The sequence below is a fragment of the Megalobrama amblycephala genome, linkage group LG10 (assembly GCF_018812025.1).
Source record: "Megalobrama amblycephala isolate DHTTF-2021 linkage group LG10, ASM1881202v1, whole genome shotgun sequence".
NCBI classification, from domain to species: domain Eukaryota; kingdom Metazoa; phylum Chordata; class Actinopteri; order Cypriniformes; family Xenocyprididae; genus Megalobrama; species Megalobrama amblycephala.
The window spans coordinates 34,835,182-34,859,743 of record NC_063053.1 but is presented as its reverse complement, the minus strand read 5'-3'; the positions used below and the strand labels follow the sequence as shown (position 1 = coordinate 34,859,743).

Here is a 24,562-nt window from a genome sequence, read left to right as displayed (position 1 = left end):
GCCTGCACCAGCCAGACAGCAGGGTGCCGGTCGCGGGCGTGGTGCCCAGCCCGTCTCCGCTAAGCCCGGTGGTAAACGCAAGAGCAAGACACGGCACTGAGACGGGCAACCTGGAGGGGAAGGATCTTGCTCTTCGGGAGAGTTTTCCACCATCTCTCCCACCCCCGGAGGAGGGCCGGGGGGAATTTGTGTTTGTCTGTCCACCGCCGCTGGCTCTCCGGAGTCCAGCGGTACCCACTTTTTCACAAAAAGAGCAGTTTCCTCAAACTCCAGGTCACAACAAGGGGTGTCTGCCAGTGTGCCAGGCTCCGCCTCGCTGCTGACAGCTCCCTCCCCATTCGCCAGCAGGTGGCAGTGTGTTGGTGCAGACCGTGCCCCGTGCGCTGTCTCCCATGCACACTGCTGCCTCGCAGAGTCCGACCCCACTCCGGGCCGCCCCCAAGCCGTCCGGGTCGGGTCCCTCTCTGCCTTGCTGCCCCACCCCCGGTGCGTCTGTGGTGCCTTTGGTCCCGCTGGCTCAGTGTCTGGAAGCGTGGATCACGCTCCCCAGCCTGTCCAGTTGGCTCATTCGTACTATCAGACTCGGCTATGCGATTCAGTTCGCCCGGCGTCCCCCGGTCTTCAGGGCTGTCCACTTCACTCCGGTGTCGTTGGACAGTGCACCTGTTCTCCGGGTGGAGATTGCTGTCCTCCTGGCGAAGGATACAATCAAGCCGGTCCCTCCAGCCGACATGAAGTCGGGGTTCTACAGCCCCTACTTCATTGTACCAGAAAAGGGCGGTGGGCTACGGCCAATCCTGGACCGTCCCCAGGATTGGTTTGCAGCAATGGACCTGAAGGACGCGTGCTTTCATGTCTCGATTCTGCCTCGACACAGACCCTTCCTAGGTCGTTCTGCGTTCGAGGGTCGGGCATGTCAGTACAAAGTCCTACCCGACATGGTTGTAGCTCCCAGCCGGTTGGGTCTTCAGGTCAACTGGGACAAGAGCAAACTCGCCCCCGGGTAGAGGATCTCTTGTCTCGGTCTCGAGCTAGACTCGGTCGCACGGACTGCGCGTCTCACCGAGGCGCGCGTCCAGTTGGTGTTGAACTGCCTGAGCTCGCTCAAGCGCAGGACAGCGGCTCCACTGAAAGATTTTCAGAGGCTCCTGGGGCATATGGCATCTGCAGCCGCGGTATCGCTGCTCGGATTGCTTCATATGAGACCGCTTCAACACTGGCTCCGCGGCCGGGTCCCGAGATGGGCGTGGCAGTGCGGCACGCTCCGTGTCCCCGTGACACCGAGCTGCCGTCGCACCCTTGTCCGGTGGTCGGACCCTTCGTTCCTGCGGGCCGGAGTACCCCTCGAACGAGTGTCCAGGCACGCTGTGGTCTCCACAGATGCCTCTGCCACGGGATAGGGGGCCACGTACAACGGGCATGCAGTGACAGGTCTTTGGACGGGGCCTCAGCTGCATTGGCATATCAATTGCCTCGAGTTGCTAGCGGTTCGTCTTGCGCTGGCCCGCTTCAAGAAGCTGTTGTCAGGCAAGCACGTTCTAGTCCGCTCACACAGCACTGCGGCCGTTGCGTACATCGACCGTCAAGGTGGTCTACGCTTCCGTCGCATGTCGCAACTCGCCCGCCATCTCTTGTTGTGGAGTCAGAAGGTTCTGAGGTCCCTTCGGGCCACTCGTGTCTCAGGTGTGCTCAACCGTGCAGCCGACGAGCTGTCACGGCAGCATCTACTTGCGGGCGAGTGGCGGCTCCACCCCCAGGCGGTCCAGCTGATTTGGCAGCGTTTCGGCGAGGCCCAGGTTGTCCTGTTTGCCTCCCCGGAAACTGCCCTCTGCCAGTGGTTTTATTCCCTGTCCGGCGGCACGCTCGGCACGGATGCCCTGGCACACAGCTGGCCCCCGGGTCTGCGCAAACATGCGTCTCCCCCAGTGAGCCTTCTCGCACAACTCATGTGCAAGGTCAGGGAGGACGGGGAGCAGGTTCTGTTAGTGGCTCCGTACTGGCCCACTCGGACCTGGTTCTCAGACCTCATTCTCCTCGCGACAGCATCTCCCTGGCCGATTCCTCTGAGGAAGGACCCCCTGACTCAGAGACGGGGCACCCTGTGGCACCCGCGTCCCGATCTATGGAACCTCCACGTGTGGTCCCTGGACGGGATGCGGAGGTTCTGAGTGATCTCCCGCAAGCGGTTGTAGACACCATCACTTCCGCTAGAGCTCCTTCCACTAGGAATCTCTATGCGTTGAAGTGGAACCTGTTCGTCGAATGGTGCGCCTCTCGCCGAGAGGACCCCCGATCATGTTCGGTCGGATCCGTGCTTTCCTTTCTGCAAGATGGGTTGGAGCGAAGGCTGTCTCCCTCCACCCTCAAGGTGTATGTTGCCGCTATCGCCGCACATCACCACGCAGTTGAGGGTAAGTCCCTGGGGAAACACGATCTGATCGTCAGATTCCTGAGGGGAGCGAGGAGATTAAATCCTCCTCGCCCTTCCTCCGTACCCTCTTGGGATTTGACCCTGGTTCTCACAGCTCTCCGGGGTCATCCCTTTGAGCCTTTGCAATCAGTCGACCTGAAACTATTGTCTCTTAAGACGGTTCTTCTGGTTGCATTGGCTTCCCTGAAGAGGGTAGGGGATCTGCATGCATTTTCGGTCGACGAAACGTGCCTAGAATTCGGGCCCGGTGATTCTCACGTCATCCTGAGACCCCGGCCTGGATACGTGCCCAAGGTTCCTACCACTCCCTTCAGAGATCAGGTAGTGAACCTGCAAGCGCTGCCCTCGGAGGAGGCAGACCCAGCCCTAGCTTTGCTCTGTCCCGTCCGCGCTCTGCGCGTTTACGTGGATAGAACGCGAAGCTTCAGGACCTCAGATCAGCTCTTCATCTGTTACGGAGGCCAGCAGAAGGGAAAGGCTGTCTCCAAGCAGAGGATGGCCCACTGGATAGTGGATGCCATCGCCTTGGCGTATGAATCCCAGGGCGTGCCTTGCCCGCTCGGGTTGAGAGCCCACTCCACCAGAGGGGTGGCCTCTTCCTGGGCGCTGGCTCATGGCGCCTCGCTGACAGATATTTGTAGAGCTGCGGGCTGGGCGACACCTAACACGTTCGCTAGGTTTTATAGCCTACGTGTAGAGCCAGTATCTTCACGTGTACTCGCATCCACTAGTCGGTAGACGTGTTGTACCTGCTCTAAGTGTCGGCTTGCAATGCCATTCCCGCCACTGGCCGGATACGTGCATACTTCACTCCAGTCGAGTTCCCCGCTTGGCGAACCCTGTCGAGTTCCTCCGCCTCCCCCTTCGGCTCGGACATTGCGGAGTGTCTGATGCCAGGCCTACATCCGTCGCTGACGCTGTCTGTTGGCTGGGGCCCATATGTCGTGACCCCTCTACGTGAGCGGTCCCATATGTGTATTTTCCACGGTTTAAAACTCCCTACGGGCCGAGTCCGTGTCTTTCCCTTAGCAGAGCCAGCTCTGCTGTCACCTGTCAGATGAGTCTCCCCCTACCAGGTGGAGCCATCCCAGGGACTCCATATGCGTACTGCCCCCCGGGCCAGTCCATGTGTGTATTCCCACGTAAACTCCTCCCCCATTGGGTAGGTAGTGGTCTCCGCAGCGTCCCTTACGGGTTCGCTTCCCCAGTGTAGTCTAGTTTACTTAGTGGGTATTGGTTAGACAGCAGTAGACTCTCTCGGTGTAAGCTCGCCCCCTTCACCGCCAGCCGGTGCTATGGGCGGCTGAGCTTGCGCTGGGCACTGGAAGGGGTTTCGTAACTGTGGCGCTTTAGTTGGGATCCCAATTCGTCGGTCACTACTGACGTACGTCGAACGTGACCGACTGAAAGGGAACGTCTCGGTTACGTATGTAACCCTCGTTCCCTGAAGGAGGGAACGGAGACGTACGTCCCGTCGCCACAGTTTCTGTACCCTCGCTGTAGCGCGGACACCAGTTGTCTCCTCAGCGAAAAACAGAGTGCGATTGCATCCGCTTCCTATTTATATACACCTGTCGGGGGCGGTGCGCATTATGCAAATATCGCACGCCAATTCCATTGGCTTGTTTTAGTTTACACGAAGATGATAGGGCTCTCTAAGCGATATCCCAATTCGTCGGTCACTACTGACGTACGTCTCCGTTCCCTCCTTCAGGGAACGAGGGTTACATACGTAACCGAGACGTTTTCCCATTCTTTTTTTTTTTTTTGAAACTTGACTGAATAACTGACTGAATAAGTGCAATTCACCTTTATTCCACAAGGTGGCAATGTCTGATACACAATGATAAAGTGACGTTTCACTCATAATGCAGGCAGAAAACAAAAGAATAGGAAGTATCACTAGCAAAACTTGAAATGCCCCAGTGATCTGCCGCAGATACATTTTAAGGCTTCAGTCATTTTTGACCATGAAGAAGCCAAATGTGACTCCTAAACGAAGAGGACCAGAAGGTTAATGCGTGTCAGCGTGTGACGTTAACTTAACGCCTGACAGCGTGTTGAAAACGGCGTTTTAATAGGCTTGTTTGAGATGAGCAAATTCTGCGCAGAACCGATCACCGGTGATCACCGCGAGATGCATGCCGGTTAGAAATGTGTCCGAGGGTGGGCCGCCTTGCTCTGATGTCATGCCGACGTGTGTCAAAAACCTCTCGCGAGGGCGAGGCGGCCTCATCGGATTCTGCAGTCGAGCGCAGTTGCTCTCCACCGACTGCGCTGACCAAAAGCACGATGGGAAACGACTTGCTGACGACACAGCTTAAAGCTTATTGGTTTAAACAACCGTGATGTATTGATCTCTTTTAAAATGTTTGATTTTAAAACTCTAATACCATTATTTTATGTGTATAAATTATGTGTGAATATTCCTAAAGTCTCTGACACTGCGATCTCTCTATGGGTTATGTGATTGTTGTCAGATTTATAAAAATATATAAAAACATGTCTATAATTAAAGTAAAAATGAGTGATACACACATCTTTTGAATGGAAATAAACAAGTACTTTGGGTGTATTGTTCATTATGTTTATTTTCATATAAAAGCAACAGAACTAAAATTACATCCAGTTTATCAGCAAAAAAGCGCGAGTGTGAATCCCGCGATATCCGCCTTTGATCTCGTAGGTGTCTGTCCACTACGAGAACAGAGAACTGTCCGTCTTGCCTGCACTTTTTTCACTCCTCCCCTCACTGCAGCCGCCTACTCTCGGCTGAACTTCAGGCGAGGCTAGGCGCATCTCAAACAAGCCTAATATTTATATGGCGGTCAAAAGCATGCAAATTCTGACTGGCTTGGCTTTCCATAATAGGTAGGCTACGGCGGTTGTTCCTTTTTATAGCCTCTGAACAGTGGTAGCTTATTTAATGTATAAATTTATATATGTGTCCAAAAAAATGCGATATACTTTGTAGTGGTGTTATCGTGGTGTAATAATCTGTTTGTTTGTAAAATGTAGGCTACTGGCTGTATGGATTGTAATCATTGTTAAATCAATACCTGTGGAATTATCACAGACAGCATTTCAACAATTCAACTAATCGCTGGGAAACAATAGGATGCATTTGCTGGTCACTGCCACTTCGCCCAACGCTCCGAGTGAGAAACCGCTTGAGACGATTCAGTGCGTGCAGGAACTGAACAAATCATTCAAACTGATTCGCAAACCAATTTCAGTTTTGCCAACTTGTTTGTTGAAGTCTTTGAACAGAATCGACTCAAAAGACTGATTCATTTGTGAATGGGGCATCGTTCATGAAAAAAATGAAAAAAAGAGACAGCACACTTGGTATAGTAAACTACGCATTTCTAAACATGTACAGTATTGCATTAAAAAAAGTAACGAGAAGAACTTTCAATATTCCCTTTCACTTGGAAATACGTCACAACACTTGAGAAAAGTCGTTTGCAACTTCCGGTTCACGGGGACTTTAAAGTCTGGTCTCAGAGGTGCCGATTCATGTGTGAAAATGAATCTTCATGCTCCCTCCCAACCATTCTTTCACAACTTGAGCCTGATCAATCTAGACATTGTCATTCTGGAATATGGTCATGATGGGTATTAAACATGGTTGTTTAAGAAAAGAAAAGCTACACACTCCATCTGTTAAGGTTAAAAGAACTGTTCCCAAACATATATAACATGCTAGAAACATAATAATCAGTGCAATAATGAACCAATAATAGACTCTTAACATTTGCCTGTTTAAATTCAAACAGTGACTTTTGCAAACTTTTGACTGTTTTTCTTTTTAGTCCGTGCAGTGTATTATATTTGTGCAAGAACTAAGTCAATAGCTGCACTAACTGTATCAAGTTTTATCTGCCTATAGCAATAGAGAAACTGCTTATATATAAAAGGGATAGAATCAATCACAGTGTCATATGCTAACTTTGGCCACGCTTTATTCAACAGTATATAAACTTGTGTGATTCTTCAGGTCGGTGAGATTCTCTGCTGTGAAGAGGCTCCTGGCTGTGAACAAACATAAAGCAAAGGATACGCTGGAATCTGTTTCTGCTGTGCAGCAAGGTAGGGCACTGGAGATTCTTGGTTGAAGTGATCCATAGGGGACGGGATGCCGTCTGACTGTGGGTGAATCCCACAAATTAAGCTAAGCATGTTAACTAAGTGAGGTTTGTGGATGTACATTTACCTATGTTTGCATAGACATTGAAACATGTTGACATTTATGAAATTAATCAGTTGTTTCTGTTATTATGTGTGATTATGTTTTCAGTGCCATCACATTTATTTAGAACAGGTCACACATTCACTTACTTTGAAATTAACGTTTTGTTCTGTTCTGTATGAATTATGGTGCCATATTAGCCTGGATGCCAGCCGAACACGTCAGGCTAGTGCCATATGCAACTCATTTCATATGAGTAAAAGATTAAAAAGACTATAAAAAGACTTTTCTGAATAAGCTGTGGCAAAAAAAAAAAAAAAAAGATCATAAAATACACCACAAATGCACCATTAAATGTTCAAAAACACAATCAGTTCTTCTAATCCAAATCTTCCAGATGATTGCTTTGAGGAACAGAGCCCATTTGAAGTCTTTATTGAGTAATCTCTGTTTCCATCCTCATGACTGTAACCAAATCCTTCACTCATTAAAAACTCAAATTTGGCACCTCAAGAAGCTTTACAACAAAGTTTTACAACAGTGAAGTAAGATGCTTATTTGTGTGTCTCTAAAAAATGCTGGGTTTAAAAACATCCATTTCTGGATTATTTGGCAACCCAGCAGCCAGGTAAATATTGGACAGAACACATGCATGGTTATTTTAACTCAGCTTGTTGTTTTTACACATTAACCCATTTGCCGAGCACATTGTGCTTGGTCAGTCAACCTGATACTGAAGGTTTTTCATTTTAAATAATTAACAATTACCGTCGCACACCTGTAGGTAATGGATAGGTTTTCCTATTTGTACAGTAATCATCTGAAAGGCATACAATGTAATACCAACCTTAATTGACCCAGCAGGTGAGTTACAGAAAAACCTCACAGGACCAGGACAAAAATATTAAAAGCCCAATAAAATGACAAAACATGCTGAACCCAGCATTTGGGTTGACAAAATAACTCAGCATTTTTAGTGCAGGATAAGATAAAAGTGGATCTTCACCAAGTAGATTGAAACTGAACATAACCAATGGGGCACATCTCTGCTGGGACTACTTCTTTACTTTTGAACATTTTTGGATTTGTGATTACACCTGTTGGCCTGCTATATTTTTTCTTTATGTTTTTATATAGCCTATTTTTATGTTTTGTTTTAGTCTTTGTTTGGTAACTTTTTTTTTGTGCAGCTCTGGTTCACTGTAACTCAAGGATTTTGCTAAAGGACTTTCTGTATGCTGAAAATCACTTCCTGTCTCCTCCTTTCTGTTGCTGGAGAAGCAAAAAGAAATAATTGTCCAATACTTTAGAAGAGACAAAAAGACAAGGGTAAGTACAACAAGGGTATGTAAAACAGCATGGTCACCACTGCATAATTTGAGTTTAAAATATAAATATATTTTTTTTATTTTCTCAATAGATTTGACTCTTTTCTTCAAATGAATGTAGTTACTCTTAAAACAATTAACACAGAAAACTAAACACTCTTATGTTCAATATTCACATAATGAAGCACTGCAATTTATTCTAGTAATGCATTTATTAAAAGTAAATGCTATTATCAAAACTACAGGTGATGTTATAACATTCAGCTATAAACACACAAATACACCAGTGAAAATACATATTTATCATCAAGTTCTTCAATGAGGGATTTTGTTATATGTTTTCCCCCATCCCAAAAAATTACACAAACATGCAGAAAATGTTTTCTGTTTACAGTACCGCAATCAATTAACTTTATTGATCATGTCTCTAATTTTCAACTGGCCAGAGAATTTTATCTACATCACAAAATATATGCTTATCGTGTATTATGGGAGATTGAAACAACAACAACAAAATTCTAAAGAAAAAATTATTACAAAACAACAACAACAACCACCAATAATTAAAAAAAAAAAATCAAAAACTAGTATAATGACATATGTGCAGTATTGGAGTGGCAGCTGTGCCAGGAGGCCTTTCTGTATGGAGTTTGTATGTTCTCTCCATTTTCCTCTGGGTTTATACCACAATCCAAAGACATAAATTGAACCAAAAAAAAAAAAAAAAGTAAACTTTTGGTTGGCTGTGTGAACTGTCGGGAACATTTTGAGAATGTTGACAATTTTGTACACAATGCTTTGAGAAAATTATGCACATGATTTGTAATTTGAATGAAATTAATGGAAACTTACAATCTGTTTAAGACAATTATAAAGAAATCAGATCTCTTTGTTAAAGCAGTTATTCGAGTTTAGAGAAATGTGTCAAATCTATTGAGAAATACTGTAAGAAACATTATTCACCTTATCTTTTTGTTTGTTTTGTTCTATAAAAGCATTTTCCATGTTGTTCAAATTGTTGATGTTAAAAATTCTGAAATTATGTTTGCTATGGTGCCCTGGAGGGGGCAGGTTCAGTTCACTATGGTTAATCTATACAGTATTAATGAAATGTGATAATGTAAAAATAAAATGCATGTAGAAAAAAAGTTATTTCCTTAAAAACAGAACTTGTGGCCATGCAGAGATGGGCACTTAAGTTAGTGATTCAGACTCAAGTCACATTTTACTTGACCTCAGACTTCACTCTGACTAGTCAGAAAGGACTTAAGTCTTAAAGGATTAGTTCACTTTCTAATGAAAATTCGCCCAATCTTTACTCAACCTCAAGCCATCCTAGGTGTATATGACTCTCTTCTTTCTGATGAAAACAATCAGAGAAATATTAATAAATATCCTGACGCATCCAAGCTTTATAATGGCAATTTAATAATTAATCAAAAAGGTGGAGGCGCCATCTACTGGCAAGAGACCGTCACAGTGCATTATGGGTATTCTCTAGACTTTGAGTGCGGTTGAGAGTACATTGGTTGTACACTCTTTATTGCAGTGCATTATGGGATTGAATGAAAGCACTCGATAATGTTTCAGATGCCACTACAAATGACTGTCCCTTCAAATAGTGCCCTGTTTAAGGGTATGGGGGCAATTTTGGACACAGCCTCTGTTCTGTCTTCTGCTCAGTAGAGATACACTGGGTCATCGACCAGTATTAAATCATGAAAAGCGTGAAAAGCATCACAAGAGACCGCTTTAAATGACCCTGTCTCAAACATAACAATACAATAATAATGAACATAAACAATTTAAAGGGTTAGTTCACCCAAAAATGAAAATGATGTCATTAATGACTCACCCTCATGTTGTTCCAAACCCGTAAGACCTTCATCTTCAGAACACAGTTTAAGATACTTTAGATTTAGTCCGAGAGTTTTCTGTCCCTCCATTGAAAATGTGTGTACGGTAGACTGTCCATGTCCAGAAAGGTAATAAAACATCATCAAAGTACTCCATGTGACATCAGTGGGTTAGTTAGAAGTTTTTGAAGCATCGAAAATACATTTTGGTCTAAAAATAACAAAAACTACGACTTTATTCAGCATTGTCTTCTCTTCAGGAATCCTTTCCATTGAATCCTTTCATCTGTCGGTGTTGGTAATGCACTTTTACGTCGCCGTGGTTGTTTTTCGCGATTAGGACATCCGCGACATGCACACTTACGCACCATTTTAAAAAATATAGCAATACCAAAATACAAACAATGTAGAATAGCTTGACTACAGCGTGCGTCTCCCTCAGACTGTAAACGAAGCTCTGGCGCACCGGATAACACGTCATCAGCGTCTTACATCAGCAGCGTCACTGAGGAGTCTTGAACCACACTCCGGAGCAGAAGGGGGCGGTAATGCACCAATAAGCTGGATGCCAACTGCTGTAAAAAGAAGAAGAAGAAGCGGAGTCGTGAACACGAATTGACAACAGACCCAGAAGAGAAGACAATGCTGAATAAAGTCATAGTTTTTGTTATTTTTGGACCAAAATGTATTTTCGATGCTTCAAAAACTTCTAACTAACCCTCTGATGTCACATGGAGTACTTTGATGATGTTTTATTACCTTTCTGGACATGGACAGTATACCGTACATACATTTTCAATGGAGGGACAGAAAGCTCTCAGACTAAATCTAAAATATCTTAAACTGTGTTCTGAAAATGAACGGAGGTCTTACGGGTTTGGAACGACATGAGGGTGAGTCATTAATGACATAATTTTCATTTTTGGGTGAACTAACCCTTTAAAGAGCTCTGACATGTACCACCTGACTCCTGATTGATTGTATGAGCATTGGCTTGATTAGCATGAAAAACAAGCTTTTTTAAACACTATTTGAGCATAAGAAACAAACTATATGAGATTGTTGTGAGATTTTATTGGTGTTTTTAAAAAATTAAATTTAATTGTAAGCTTAGTGAACAGTTTTGGAGAATTTAATGTTTCCCCGTTCAAAATGATAGGACTTGGACGCCTGAGAGGCATTTCAAATATGGCCGCCGAGTGAAATTACTTGTTTTAAAGGGACTTTGATACAACTCTGCATAATTGAACTCGATGATGTCTGCATGAGCAGGGTGTGCAGTGTATGAAAATACATGTTGACAAGCAGGACATTGTATCATTGCATTTGGATTGAACATACTTTTCTGGTCCTAAACTATATGAATATTTTTTTAATATTTAGACCACTTCTTTTATTGATTGGTATCAGGATGTGATACTTTAATTATGGGGTCCTCCTTTGTTTTTAATTTGTAGAATGGTATCTTGGTAAATATTATCAGTAATATTTCAAGATGTTACAGTGATGAAATTACAGAGAAGAAATGTAAATTCTTAGGCATGAAATTAAATCAAAAACTAGTAATTTTATTCATATTAAATTGTCCTCCTCCCATTTTCCACTTCAAAATTTTTGTGAAAATTGTGCCTCTCTTGCCTCCCATGATGAGCTGCCACTGATGTTTACTGACTTGAGACTTGACAATTAACTCAGACTCCAGGGTTACAAACTTCAGACTTGACCTGCACTCCAGTTTAGGACTTGACTCAGACTTCAGGTGAAAAAAAGAAAAAGTCTGAACTTGTCCCCTCCCAAGTTGGCTGATATTCAAAGATTCATTACAGGGATCTGAGCAATATTTTATTAACTCTTTTTCTTTTTTGTGAATCTTATTGACCAGACCAAATACCTTCCAAACCGGAGAAATAAAAAAGTTCATCAGATCAACTTACTGTGCAGTACAGACCTCAGAAGATGCCGTCTCTTCAGTTTTTAAATATGTTTGGCAGACAGCTGACCCAATTGAGTATTGTGACCTCAGTTCCACTTGGCTTTTCGTTAGTGGGTTTGCAGGCAATTATGGAAGTAAAATTTTCATGCCCATGCAAAGCTGGCTGGAACACAGCTATATCAGCTCTCGTCTTCTGCGCTCCAGCTCTCTTTGCTTTTGTTATAATGTTTGTATTGTTAAGGCCTATTCCATTTAAATATAGCTGTTGTCAAAAACAAAACAACATTGAAGACTCAAGGAAATCTCAAGCACAGGACAACAAAGAAACATCTCAAGCACAGGACAACAAAGAAACATCTCAAGCACAGGACAACAAAAAAACATCTCAAGCACAGGACAACAAAAAAACATCTCAAGCACAGGACAACAAAGAAACATCTCAAGCACAGGACAACAAAGAAACATCTCAAGCACAGGACAACAAAGAAACATCTCAAGCACAGGACAACAAAGAAACATCTCAAGCACAGGACAACAAAGAAACATCTCAAGCACAGGACAACAAAGAAACATCTCAAGCACAGGACAACAAAGAAACATCTCAAGCACAGGACAACAAAGAAACATCTCAAGCACAGGACAACAAAGAAACATCTCAAGCACAGGACAACAAAAAAACATCTCAAGCACAGGACAACAAAGAAACATCTCAAGGAAAAAACGAAGAAACACCTCAAGAACATCTCAAGCAGTGTATAAAATGTCGTTATACAACTTTTTTTGTTTGTTTGATTCCTAGTCTTGTGTGGATCTGTATATGTTTCATTGATGGTGATTATCTTGCATGTGGATTCACAACCTGTAATGGACGCTATGCCTGTGATAAAGAACTGCATCCAAATTGTTTGAATTGGTGCAAACCCACTGAATTAAGCCCAGAAAAAAATGAGACTGAATGTTATGAGAGAACACGGAAGTTAATATATATATCAAAGGTAAGCATCATAGGATTTTTACCCAATGGTCTCTTATGAAAGGTTAAGACTGCATTATCCTGTTTTACAACTATTTTTATTGCTTTACATACTTTTTTTCTGAATTTCTTAAAGAAAGTTACAAACATAAGACTAGTCTTAGCAGTTTATGCAATTTTTCTTTCTTTTTTTTTTCAAGATTACAGGATATGTTCTGGTGCTTATCTTCTGTATCATAGCAATTATTTTGGTGACTTTTGACTGGGACGGAAGTCTACCAAAGTGCAGCAATACTGAAAGCAGCACCCCAGCAGAGCCAAAGCCAGACAAGAGCAACGAGGGAAGATCAGACAACCTTCAGATGAGAAGCATTGGAAGCACACCTGAGGAAAGGAAGTCCCTTCTTTCCTGCCAACAAGGAGGAAGAGGAGAGGCCGAGAAAGAGGAAGAGGAGGAAGACAAGGAGCAGGAAGAGGTAAAGAAAGAAGGAGGAGGGCAAGAAAGAGGAGGAAGAAAAACAAAAAAATGCTAAGAGCAAAGCAGAGTATCAATTTCTGATCAGTTTTGAGCTACTATGATAGAACATGTTTTCGTTCATCAAAAGACAATGACGAAGAAATATTACATTTGTTTTTAGATTAAAAATGTACTTCTCCCTGAGAACTATATGTTTTGAACAATGTGCTTGATAGTGTATATCATTTTGATCACTTTGTTTATGATTTGAGAGCAGTGCACACAGGTAAAACTGTTTTGAGGCAAAAGTTTCATTTTTTTAAGAGGAGTCAGAGGTTTTGTAAATAGTGCTTGAAGATAATGTTAGTGTTTAATGGTTTCAGAAAATGGAGCAAGGTTTTAGAAATTGTGTTTTAACAGTTGAAAAAAACTGTAATGAAATATGATAATGTAAAAATAAATTGCCCATAGAAAAAAAAAGAAAGTTGTTTCCTTCAAAATAAAACTTGTGGCCATGCAGAGATGGGCACTTAAATTAGTGATTCAGTAGTTCACATTCTAATGAAAATTAGCCCAAGCTTTACTCACACTCAAGCCATCCTACACTGTAAAAAATGTCCGTAAAAACACGGTACAATGTACTGTATTAATCTGAAGGAATTTTCCGTATTTGAGTTGTACAGGGCTTTATCCGTATTTTGAATTACGCATTGCATTGTGGGAACAAGAGCCTTGTCGGCACGAAACGTTCAAGACGCAACCATTACACACGCAGATGTTCTCGGTCAAATTTTTTTTTAAAGTCGTATTTCGAATTTGTGGAAGCAGTTCAACTACTGTGAAAATATGAGAATTATGTTTATGTCAAATAAGCTGTTTACGTAAATAGAGGTCCAATCCATTAGGTAAAAGCTCTTCTGTGTTTAAAGAACAGATCTAGCCAGGTCTTACTAGGCTCAAATACACTATCCTGATTTGTGAAAACTTTCACAGTGTAATTTTGGTCAGTTAACCCTTCCTAGAGTCGACTTCACCATTGTGATTTGAGAAATCTTTTACAGTACTGTGTGGGTCAGTTAACCCTTCCCTGAATGTTTAACTTTAGTGCACTTTTGGTCAGTTATCCCTTCCCTGAGTCATTATCATCAGTTTTCTGATTTGTGAAAACTTTCACAGTGCATTTTTGGGCAGTTAATCCTTCCTAGACCACTTATATTAACTATTGTGATTTGTGAAAGATTTCCCCTATGTGATATATGACCTAGGGAAGGGTTAACCGACCAAAATTGCACTGTGAAATATTTCACTAGTCTATTTTAGCCTAGTATGACCTGGCTAGATGACCATTCTTTAAACACATAAGCTGATTTATATAATGTCTTGGACCGCTATTCATTGGAACAGCACCGTATGACACTATTGCACAAAAAAGGGGGAAAAAGCAACGCTATAAAATATGATTGTGAAAGTTTTCACAAATCACTAGGCTCAATCTAAAACAAGTGATTTCGTGTGTTTATTGTAAATAGATGTTAAACATGAATTACAACTATTTTTCACATTCCTGACTACTTACCAAGGGGTTACGGACAAGAGCTTTGCTGTGAAAAAATTCACAAATCAAGCAGGTCAAGATTACAATGGATTCAGTGTTCCAAGTGTCCAACATTTTGAGCTATACACATTATACAATTAAAGGTGCCTTAGAATTGAAAATTGAATTTACCTTGGCATAGTTAAATAATTAGAGCTCTTTACATGGAAATGACATACATTGAGTCTCAAACTCCATTGTTTCCTCCTTCTTATGTAAATTTGATTTGTGCAAAAGACCTCCGAAGAACAGGCGAATCTCAATATAACACTGACTGTTACGTAACAGTCGGGATCATTAATATGTACGCCCCCAATATTTGCATATGCCAGCCCATGATCAAGGCATTAGACAAGCCAGTATTAATGTCTGGATCTGTGCACAGCTGAATCAACAGACTTTATGCAGGTAAGCAAGCAAGGACAATAGTGAAAAATGGCAGATGGAGTGATAATAACTGACATGATCTATGATATCATGATATTTTTGTGATATTTGTAAATTGTCTTTTTAAATGTTTTGTTAGCATGTTGCTAATGCAGGGGCGCAGGAGACATTTTCAAAGTGAGGCGGACCAAACTGCATTCCGGGGGGTGGGGTGGTGGGGAAGGGTTGTTATGACAATGGGCGGTGCACATGCGCCGAACGTGTCTTTCCCATGGTCTTTCCGCGCTCATGGGCAAAGGAGTTTCTCTGAAAGGCCCGTGCGAGACTGAACGGAACGCATGAAATGACGTATACATGGACTGGAGCTCACGTTCACATAGGGAACATGGGAGCACCACGATGCGACCGCAAAAGGCACTTTCACTTTCACGATCAAAGTGCACACCACTGATAAGCATTGTAAATGCAATATTACAGTATACACATACCAATTAAACGCACAGATCTCCTCTCGTGCGTCCTCCACTGGATGAGACAATATCACTTTCGTTTCTATTTCAGATATCTCTTTTATAGATGCCATCGATGCTTTTGCCTTTCAAGATGTAATTACCAAAATCAAAACAGTCCATAAACTATAAATCCTCATGAAAACTTAAGTCAAGCCAGCTCGCGCGTCAATCTGAGAGATCAGCCTCCTTACCTTAAAGTGTCAAATTCTCGGTTTCTGAATGGACGGTTTGGCTTGATTGACAGACGCTAACGTTCGGGCATGTTTATATACCATCGACCTGTCCTAAAACGTTAGCACGCTTTGATCGACTGTTTGGAGATCGCGTGTTTCTCCGTTCGAGAGCGCATTTCCTGTTCACATCCGCGAAACAACAGCTGATTATTTATGAACGGATCGCTTACAGAAACGTGAAAATGGTCTCATTTGAAAGAAAATATCCGAAGCTAAAAGATGATATAGTGTGACTAATTGAAGCAGCCCTTATCAAAAGTGTGGGGGTTGACTTCTATCTTTTCAAAACTGCGGGGGTCCTGACCCCCCTGTCCCCCGTGCCAACGGCGCCCCTGTGCTAATGTACTGTTAAATGTGGTTAAAGTTACCATTGTTTCTTACTGTATTCACGGAGACCCAATCCATGTCGTTAATTTCATTATTAAACACTTGCAGTCTGTATAATTCATAAACAACTTGTTTATGAATTACATGATATTTGTAAATTGTCTTTCTAAATGTTTCGTTAGCATGTTGCTAATGTACTGTTAAATGTGGTTAAAGTTACCATCGTTTCTTACTGTATTCATGGAGACAAGAGCCGTTGCTATTTTCATTATTAAACACTTGCAGTCTGTATAATTCATAAACACAACTTCATTCTTTATAAATCTCTCCGACAGTGTAGCATTAGCCGTTAGCCACGGAGCACTATCAAACTCATTCAGAATCAAATGTATACATCCAAAAAGATATTATACTTACATGATCTGATAAGCTGCATGACGAACACTTTGTAAAGATCCATTTTGAGGGTTATATTAGCTGTGTGAACTTTGTTTATGCAATGTATTATAGAGTCACGAGCTTGGGGGCGGGGAGCACAAGCATTTAAAGGGGATGCATGCTGAATCGGCACATTTATAATTATGCCTCAAAATAGGCAGTTAAAAAAATGAATAATAAAAAATCTATGGGGTATTTTGAGCTGAAACTTCACAGACACATTCAGGAGACACCTTAGACTTATATTACATCTTGTGAAAAAGGGTTCTAGGGCACCTTTAAGGATCACATATGAAAAAAACAGATTTCAGACCAGAGGACCACGTCACCTGAATTCACAAATCATAAAGAATGACATGTGAAATTATTTGCACATCTACGACAGCACACTGTGGGTTTATAGCCAAAAGAAATCTGAATATCAACCTGCAAACTTTCGTTACTGCAGTGGGTTTCTGTCATTCTAAACACCGCTTTTAACCACAGCTAAAGGAACGTTTCATACTTGTAATTAATGCTGCCTTCACGTGCTATCAGAAATGTGATAATTCCCACTTCTGAAGTCATGATTACAAGCTCATCACATTCAAATTTCTTGTGCACTTTTTTACTTGGGAAACTCGTAACGATAATTCCAAGAGCACGTGAAGGCAGCGTTAGAAGAGGGGTTAGCACAGCTTTTTACCTGGGGTTATGAAACCCTGCTCCAGAGCAGTGTTAGCACCGCTTTTGCAGTGTTAACCCCACAGTGTGGTCCCAATCTTGTACAGAAACGATGTGGTGTTAGAATGTTACATATGCTTAAGTGTAGTGTGAAAAGCCCTAATGACACAGTGTTAAAGGCACACTATGTAAATTTTCTCCGCTAGAGGTCGCCTTTTCAAAACAAAGCCGTAACTTGATGAAACAGAGATTGAGCATCGTATCATGGGAAATATCGTCATCACCTCACAGCTGGTGGAAAGCAGTCTGACAGGACTCAGGCAGAAGTCATGTTCATGTATAAGATTATTAACGTTACTGTAGTATGAAGCAGAGCAGGGCGAGTGATGTTGGAGCTGAACGAGGAGCTGGAGCGATTGCTAATGAGAGACGAGCGCGACACACGCCTCGTGAGCAGCGGGACTTTTATTATGCCACAGTCGCCTCTTCCGCTTCTTCCAGTCAAGTGTATGTGGGGTAAAGCAGCGCTGTTTATCATATTAGATACATTTGAGAGTGTTGAAAATGATAAAGTTACTCTGTGCGTTTGCTCGGCGGCTGCTGTGAGACACTGTTACACACTGCAGTAAGCTGGATCGATATTAAAATATCATTAATAAATTCTGGATGGCTTGTTAAATGGCATTCAATTAATTTTAAAACATATTGTATGATGAAGAAAATGCTGTTAATGTTACTAAAAATAAATCTGCATCTGATTATGCTATGTTAAAGGATTAGTTCACTTTCAAATTAAAATTTCCTGATAATTTACTCACCCCCATGTCATCCAAGATGTTCATGTCTTTCTTTCTTCAGTCGAAAAGAAATTAAGGTATTTGATGAAAACATTCCAGGATTTTTCTCCTTATAGTGGACTTCACTGGACTCCAGATGGTTGAAGGTCAGAATTACAGTTTCACTGCAGCTTCAAATCGTTCTACACGATCCCAGACGAGAAATAAGGGTCTTATCTAGAGAAACCATCACTCATTTTCTTAAAAAAAAAAATAAAAAATAAATATATATATATATATATATATATATATATATATATATATATATAATGAAATAAAACAAAAAACACTTAAAACAATTTAGGAATTAAGTTCAAAATCAACTGCCAACTAAAACTAACAAACAAAATTTAAACACTAAGGAAGTTTTAAAAACTTTTTAAAAAGATAAGTTTTTAGGTCCTTTTTAAAACCATTAGTCGTTTGTGGAGCCCTCAAGTTTTCAGGGAGAGCACAACACAAAGAGAACATAAACCATTGAACTTCATTCTTCAAAAAATACCTGTTTCATTTTAATTTTTAGCTGCACCATTTCTTTAAGATGAGTTTCAGTACAAGCTCTAGCATTGATTCATTGCATTTGGTTTCTGCACATGATATTTCAGTAACACTTTACAATAAAGTCCCATTAGTAAACGTAAGTAAATGCATAACTAATATTAAATGAGCAATACATTTGTCACAAAACAGTGTTTAATAATACAGAGCAATACAGTATCATCTTTTAAAATAAATAAATATACAACTGTTTATTGTTAGTTCATGTTCGCTCAGGTGCATTAAATGATATTATCAGATACAATTTTGGATTTCAATATATTACATCAACTAAGATTAAGAAATGCTTTAGAAGTTCAACATTTTTGTTCTTGTTAAAGTTAACAAATGGAGCTTGTGTAAAATGTTACAAATATTTTTCATAGTAAATGTGAGGAAAAGTATCACACTGTATATATTATGTGATATTTTACTCAAAGTACAGGATTTATATAAAAACGAAGCATCATTTGAGTCAGTCCATCAGAGCTGATCAGTCGTGGCTTCATGTTGTGTCTCGACTGTCTTCATCTTCACAGTCAGTGGAAATCTTCCTCTCAGCGTCTTCAGATCTCTGATTCACTGGCGCCTGTATGTAGAGCTTCCCATCATCAGCCATGGAGCAGGACAATCCCTCAGGATTCACTCCTTCAGGCAGGTCAAACTCCCGTCTGAACTCCTGGATTCTGCACGAGTACGAGCCTTTCCCAGGATCCTCCTGCTTCTTCTGGGTCTTTCCGCAGACCTGCAGCTTCCTGCCCACCTGCCTGACCGACAGCTCCTCCGGGGAAAAGTCGCGAGTGTCCAGCGTCAAAGCAAAGCGGCTTCCGTCTCTCTCCACTGCGCAGGAGACTGGATAGATCTCCTCAAAGATCTGCTGCTGCAGTTTCTCCAGGCTGCTCCTCTCCTCCTGCAGCACTTCTGCGTGTCTGTGAAGAGCTGTGATCTCCGGACAGAGACTGCGCTGCACTGGCCACTCGGTTCCCATCAGTGATCTGAAGGAAGGCTGGAATCCATGCGGGATCAACATGTTCAGGGTTTGTGTTCTCGAGTCTCTCTGGTTCGTCCGCTCGTGAGGCGTTTAGATTTGACTCGAGTGCTGCGAGTCGCTCGGCTTTATAGCGCGTGTTCTTCAGCACCAGAGAGTTCATGAACTTTCCAGGCAGTTCCGGATTCGTCCAGTGGGGGCAGAAGAGAGAGGACTGATGACGTCACACCTGTCACAGTCTTATTTTAGATGAGGATTGGACATACTCGATATGTTAGACTACTCAGATTTAATAGACAGTGATGGCGTCATTTTCTTTTTAGATTATTAAAGCTTTTGACACATTGGAACACAATTTTTTATTTCTGACTCTACAAAAATGGACTAGGCCTATATGCACGGGTTACTTCCTGGTTGTGGTTAAGCCAGCTCGAGCACTTCCGGTGAACTGTTAGCTGTTCATTCTGTAGTCGTTGTACATCGACACAAAACCATCTATGGTTGACTTTTTAATGTTGTATTTATATTTTAATGCAGTTATTACATTTACCCAATTTGCCAATAAACCAGTTTTATTGATTGCAATAAAGACGAAGCTATTCAGACCGTTTAAAAACGCCGTGTCTGTAATTAGACACGCACACACATTTTTTCCCCAGCACTTCAAATGTTATTTTTAATGCGATGACCACAAACATAATTTGTTCATCCTTCGGAGATTGTCCCCATTGTAAAACCGAACGTTTAAAAATGTAGGAAATTCAACATTTGATAAAAAAACACTTATTTAAAAATAAAAAAGACAGTAATTAGCACTTTAACCAGCAGGTGGCGGCAAAGTAGCATTTGCGCACATATCAGCCATTTCCTCTAAACGTTTTTCACTTCGTTTTTGACTAAATGTTAAACATTATAAAATAACTAGGTTTGAAAAAAACATTTTGTCAATGTGAAGTATGAAATATTCACAAAATCTTATGAAAAACAATAACTTTTATTGTGAATTACACAGAAAGCGAGCACTGTGCTCTCCCTTTGTAATTACAGCAGCTGTCAGTCAGTGCAGCGCAAGATCAATGATTTCAGCACACTTGTGAAAACACACATTTTATTCAATTAATCTAACTAAAGTGCACAATAAATATTTAAATTTTGAAGCTTTTTTTCACATAAAAGTGTGAAAACTAATGGTCGAATTGAATTTAGCCGAGGAGGAACATTTTGGTACGTCTTTATTTTTTTATTTTCTAAGCCGTCTTACGTTTGAATAACTAAATTAATGCTTTGCCTGACTATTTAAGTGACTATATTCTGATTATAAACTAAGTATTACACTACTGATGCTCAACACACCAGCAAATGACATCTCACCTGAAGTTATCGAGCTGGCTTATATTAATGCGGAAGTTCTAAAGAACGCTCCGTGCATATAGTCCATTGTCTTTGGCAATTCCTTTTGCAGGATGGTCCAAATGCTTTACAGAAACAGAAACAGCAAATTAGGTAATGGTCCTTCACCTAGATTCTTTCTAAAACGAGGAGTTCATCAAGGATGTCCAGTCCTAATTACAACACTGTTCCTCAGCACACACATCAATAACAGTCAGTTAAAGGGTATCACAATTGGCAACACTAAAATAAAAATTAGTCAATTAGCGGACGATACCGCTTTATTAAATGATTCGTCACAAATTCAATTGGCTTTGGGTATTAAATTTAAACTTTAATAAATGCAAATATTGGTAGACTAATTACTAAAGATGAAGTTCAGCAAACTTCAAGGCTATTACCAAAACACAAAAAATGCAATTGCTGGTTTCAAAGGGATTTTTCAATAAAAGGCAGAACACGGCTCACTGAGGCAGAAGGTCTGTCTCGTTTGGGCCTGCAGCTCAGTCTCTTTTTGTGAATAAGCCTATGTCTAAATTAATTAATGAGGTTTTAGTAAAATTCCTATTGAAAAATAAATCTTATTATTTGATAAAATAAGTCATATTAAACTCATATAATAATGGCGATCTGAATTTTATTGATTTTGATTCCTTCAACAATATTAATTGGCTGAACTCTAGCCAAACCATCTTCTATTTGGAATGTTTTTCCTCACCTTGTTTTTTCACAACTTGGTGGCATTCATTTTCTCTTAAACTCCCTATCAAACTCCAACTTTCATCAACAGGTTCTCTTATAGCATGGGCTCTAATTTATAAGCATAACTTTTCACCACAAAGATTAATTTGGAACAATAAGAACATTTTATTCAAGAATAAGTCTCTGTTTTATGATAGTTGGTTCAGTACTGGTTTATTTTTGGTCGAGCAGTTGTTCAATGAGAAAGGTCTTTTGTTCAGAATTTCTTTCCAAATACCAAATACCAATAACCCCAAAAGAATTAGCTGCAGTTATGGGAGCTATTCTCTCTGGGTTATGTATGCTTTTTAAAAACTGTAATGACTCCTCAGTATCTATTGCATCCTTTCCTAAACCTTGTGATATTCCTTTTTGTCAAATTTGTTTCTCAAAAGTCAAAAGCCAAAAATTATAAAATAAGATCTTTATTTCTTATGAATTTGATTTCCGTTCCACCTGTGATTCCTTTTTTGAATAATGTGTTTGTTAACCTTAATTGGAAAAGAAAATCTGGTCATCAATTTGATGAATGACTGCAGAGACCTTCTTTCATCAAATTAAGACCAGGAATGTGTAATAAGAAAAGAAAAATTGTTTCTGATTTCAATTTGACTTAAAGGGGTCCTATAATGCCCCTTTTACAAGATGATAATAAAGTCTCTGGTTTCTCCAGAATGTGTCTGTGAAGTTTCAGCTCAAAATAACCCACATTTTATTTATTATAGCTTGTCAAATTTGCCCCTATTTGGGTGTGAGCAAAAACACACCGTTTTTGTGCGTGTCCCTTTAAATGCAAATGAGCTGCTGCTCCCGCCCCCTTTCCAGAAGAGGGCGGAGCTTTAACAGCTCAACAACAACAAAGCTGGTGAATCTCACGCAGCCAAAATGAGGATTGTCAGTAACGGTGTTCAGCCTTACATTGTTCAAACCGGAGTCGACACTGATGGAGAGACTCAGGAAGAAGTTACAACTTTTAGAATGAAACTGGACGTTTCTGAACGGTTAGTGGATAAATTTATGTAGTTGCTGTGGAGTTGATTCAACTCATCCACTAGCATGTGCCGTCATGTTCATCTTTTGTGTTGAATTGATCCTCGTTTGTGAAGCAGTCCAGCGTAAAATGACGGCATGACAACAACACTCTACTACAACAACTCTTCCTCTTGTTTAAAGCAGCCCAACATGGCCCCGCCTCCTTTGTTGTGTGTTCTCAGGGGCGGGGTTTATGTAAATTTTAGGGTTTGTGAAGTCACCAACCCAGGAAGAAGTTAGTTGTAGTCCCTACCAGCCATTTGTTGTAGTTCTTAAAAAGTGATTTCTGTAAAAAAAAATATCTCCCTTTGCATTGAACTTTGAGTGTCGTAACTTTGCAGATGTTGTTTATGCTCAAACAGCAACATTACACACTAACTAAAGTTAAAAAAGTCAAATCAAAATCAACCACCCCTTTCAATTTAAAGTGAACATTCATCACAGTTGAACTGAAACTTCTTACAGACAATCTTATATATAAAATGTACAAAAATCACACAAATGCTTACTGCCTACTGACTGTTCTGGATCAAATTTAGCACTCTTTCAAGCAGTGACGTCACTTAAACTCAACAGCACCAAGACACAATTGTTAAGACTAGACTGCACCAGCCTGTCACATGACCCACGGAAATGTTCCTGGCTGGACCCCTGCGATGAAAGTCTTGTGTTTGACTGATAGTATTTTATTTTCTAATAAATTTACTAAAATGATGCTTTGTTATTCTTATTGAAAAACACCATCATATTAAAAACAGATTTTTTATATCCTATAATTATAACGTAATTGAATAAATAAATATTATGTAATTGACCATATGCATGGAACATTCTTAAGAACTTCCACTATAATATAATCCAGCTGGAAATCTTCCAGTGAAATGTCACTTGTTGGTGTGTCTGTATCTTCAATGACCTGAGGCTTTAACAACATCAATAGTGTAATACTTAGTTTATAATCAGAATATAGTCTTGAATAGTCAGGCCTAGTGTTAAATTAGTTATTTAAATGTAAGACAACATAAAAAAAGAAAGAGTTGTCTCAGTGATTTTCTCCTCAGCAAAATTCATATCTACCATCAGGTTTCATACTTTCTTGTGAAGAAAAGTATCTACATATTGTAAATTAAAGATTTATTGAGCACTTTAGTTAGATTCATTGAATAAAATGTGAGTTTTCACAAGTGTGCTGAAATCATTGAGCTTGTGCTGCACTGACTGACAGCTTCTGAAGGGAGAGCGTGGTGATCGCTTTCTGTGTAATTCATTCACAAGAAAAGTTATTGTTTTTCATGAGATTTTGTGAGTACTTCATACTTCACCTTGACATTTTATTTTTAAACCTAGTTTATATTGTTTAATATTTATTCAAAAGCGAAACAGTAAAAAAATTACAGGAAATGGCTAATATGAGCCAATAAATGCTCCTCTGCCACCATCTGATGGTTATAGTGGTGATTAATGTCTTTTTTATTTTTTAAATAAAAGTGTTTCTATTAAATGTTGATAGATTTGTAGGATTTCCTACATCTTGAAATGTTCAGTTTTGAAAAGGATGGATGAACAAATAATGTTTTTGATCATCACATTAAAAATGATATTTGAAGTTCTGGAAAAATTTGTGTTTTTGTCTAATTACAGACGCCATGTTTCTTATTCCAACATTCACAGTAGCTTCAACTCTTTATTGTAATCAATAAAACTGGTTTACTGGC

General features: G+C 40.6%; 2 protein-coding genes across 3 annotated transcripts in view; one reads left to right on the top strand and one right to left on the bottom strand.

Moving 5' to 3' along the window:
• LOC125277482 overlaps positions 1-13,765 on the top strand; it is a 28,758-nt gene extending 14,993 nt beyond the window's left edge. Inside the window, exons 1-5 of one of the 2 annotated variants that reach the window (XM_048205871.1) lie at positions 5,192-5,302; positions 6,432-6,523; positions 7,814-7,952; positions 11,690-12,735; positions 12,914-13,765. In XM_048205871.1, coding sequence (XP_048061828.1) covers positions 11,764-12,735; positions 12,914-13,246 — 1,305 coding nt within the window. In that variant the 5' untranslated portion in view covers positions 5,192-5,302; positions 6,432-6,523; positions 7,814-7,952; positions 11,690-11,763 and the 3' untranslated portion in view covers positions 13,247-13,765. Of the gene's footprint in view, positions 1-5,191; positions 5,303-6,431; positions 6,524-7,813; positions 7,953-11,689; positions 12,736-12,913 lie in introns of those variants that run through there. The other variant, XM_048205870.1, reaches the window with a different exon arrangement.
• Positions 13,766-18,877: 5,112 nt separating this feature from the next.
• On the bottom strand, positions 18,878-20,015 carry LOC125277658 (heat shock protein 30-like). The gene has a single exon (XM_048206121.1). The coding sequence runs from the start codon at positions 19,725-19,727 to the stop codon at positions 19,203-19,205; it is 525 nt and encodes a 174-aa protein (XP_048062078.1). The 5' UTR covers positions 19,728-20,015; the 3' UTR covers positions 18,878-19,202.
• Between the last annotated feature and the right edge of the window lie 4,547 nt (positions 20,016-24,562).

What these genes read in the sequence shown, in the direction of transcription:
- LOC125277658 (XM_048206121.1), bottom strand. Translation starts at nt 19,727, where the DNA reads ATGTTGATCCCGCATGGATTCCAGCCTTCCTTCAGATCACTGATGGGA.